Here is a 2,189-nt window from a genome sequence, read left to right on the forward strand (position 1 = left end):
TAAAAATTTGATATACTATCCATTAATATCCAATCAACTATACTCTATAACAGTGAAAATAACAGATCAAGACGATAAAGCAATTAACTTTAGAGGTGAGCCTGTTACCATACGTATACATATACGCGATGGCTCTTCGATTCAATAAAACCAAGAGTAACATTAAAAAACCAATCATTAAACAACGATTAGTTGAAGAGATACGACGTGAAAACCTTGACATTCTATCTGCTTTGGGATATACAATTAACAATGGACGATATTTTAGAANTTGCCGAGGATCATAAAAAAGTCATCGTTAATTGTCGTCAAGACTTAATATTGCAACGGAGTGGTACAGATTTAAACTGTATTTACTCGACAAATGAAAATTTATCAAGTTGTAAAATTATTTTGAGCAAAGTTATATGGAAAGTTCCGCATGTAAGTGTGTCGGATGCCATGCGGTTAGACATGCTCAAAATCCTGGAAACCTCAACACCGCTTCAAATAGCATTTCGAAGTTGGGATCTATATGAAAATCCTGGCCTACCAAATAGTAAAAGACAAGCCTGGACTGTGAAAACTTCATCGCAGACTGAGAGCCCGAGATTTGTTATTGTAGCTTTTCAAGTGGATAGAAAAAACAAAATAAACAAAGATAGTAGTAGATTTGACCATTGTTCGTTATCATCTCTAAAAGTATACTTGAATTCGGAATCGTACCCCTATGATAACTTGCGAATGGACTTTTCAAATGATAAGTATGCTGTACCATATCACATGTACACTCAATTCCAAGAGGCGTTCTATGAAAAGGAGATGGCGTGTCCTATGCTGACAAAAACAGAATTCAAGACAACTGCACCACTCATTGTCATTGACTGTTCGAGGCAAAACGAAAAATTAAAAAATGCGCCAGTAGATATTAGATTAGAATTTGAATCTGATGAAAATTTTCCGACCAACACTACAGCATATTGCTTAATTGTACACGACAAAATGTTTGAATATAATCCTATGACTAATGAAGTTCATAAAATATTATAATTTGTTTTTTTTCAAAAAATAATGTAAAAGATTTTATTTTTAAAACACTAATGATTACTTAAATATATATTTGATTATTAAAGAAAATGTGTTTTTTATTTTAGTACCTTATCCTTATTATATTTCATTTATTTATTACATAAATTAAAAGCAGATAGATTAAATACTATGTAAAAAAATAAATGCATATGAGAGTGATCGTTACTGTACGATGGTACCTTTGATGTTTGAAATACGCTTACCTAAGCGTCTGGTAGCTGAAGATAAAATTCTGAGAAATTATAGCTACACATTTAATAATACACAGACAGCGCCACAATTATTTCCCATAAAATTACAGACGCTTATGAACGATATAATATTATGATACCTTTGATGTCGGAAATATGCTTACCTAAGCATCTGGTAGACGATGGTAAAATTCTTAGAAATTATAATGCCATAACGAAAAACGATACCATTGTTCTCATAAAATTCATACGATAATGATTATTACTATATGACGACATCTTCAATATTAAAAAAATATGCTTACCTAAGCGTCTGGTAGTTGATGGTAAAATTCTTAGAAATGATTTGTACATTTAATAATACAGCGACAGCGTCACAATTTTTTCCCATAAAATTACAGACGCTTATGAGCGATATAATATTATGATACCTTTGATGTCAGACATGTGCTTACCTAAGCGTCTGCTAGTCGATGATAAAATTCTTAGAAAACATTGGGTTTCATCCTCTCCCTCCCCCCGCANATTCCATTAGGTTAGTTTACGTTAGATTTAATCCCCCCGTACACTCCCTCCACCGCAAGGAAGGTGAGTGGGTGAGGCGGGGGGCCGCAAAGTCCCCTAAATTACCCTACTCACTACAACATTATAATGCAAAGGCTCCTACTACAATGATTGTGATATATACTTTTGATGTAATTATAGTATGTCAAACTTGCAGAAAATATAATATTTAGTTTGCATAGTATTTTTGTATAGTCACACAGGTGTCAGTTGTCGTAATATACTCGTCACTACCATACATGTGATATTTATACATTATGTTCATATTCTTAGAAGAACATAATCCTTTTCAAACTAAAAATATTAGTAAAAATTTATGAAATATAGTCAACAAACGCATACTGTTTAGTAATATTTTAACTCTTT

At 32.3% G+C, this 2,189-nt stretch overlaps 1 protein-coding gene across 1 annotated transcript; it reads left to right on the forward strand.

Annotated features, from left to right (window-relative positions):
* The first annotated feature begins 252 nt into the window (after nucleotides 1-252).
* Nucleotides 253-1,029, forward strand: LOC126909706 (uncharacterized). The gene has a single exon (XM_050692137.1). It carries the CDS (start codon nucleotides 253-255, stop codon nucleotides 1,027-1,029), a length of 777 nt encoding a protein of 258 aa, XP_050548094.1.
* The last annotated feature ends 1,160 nt before the right edge of the window (nucleotides 1,030-2,189 follow it).

Source organism: Daktulosphaira vitifoliae, unplaced genomic scaffold, assembly GCF_025091365.1.
Source record: "Daktulosphaira vitifoliae isolate Bord-2020 unplaced genomic scaffold, ASM2509136v1 Scaffold_966, whole genome shotgun sequence".
Classification (NCBI taxonomy): Eukaryota; Metazoa; Arthropoda; class Insecta; order Hemiptera; family Phylloxeridae; genus Daktulosphaira; species Daktulosphaira vitifoliae.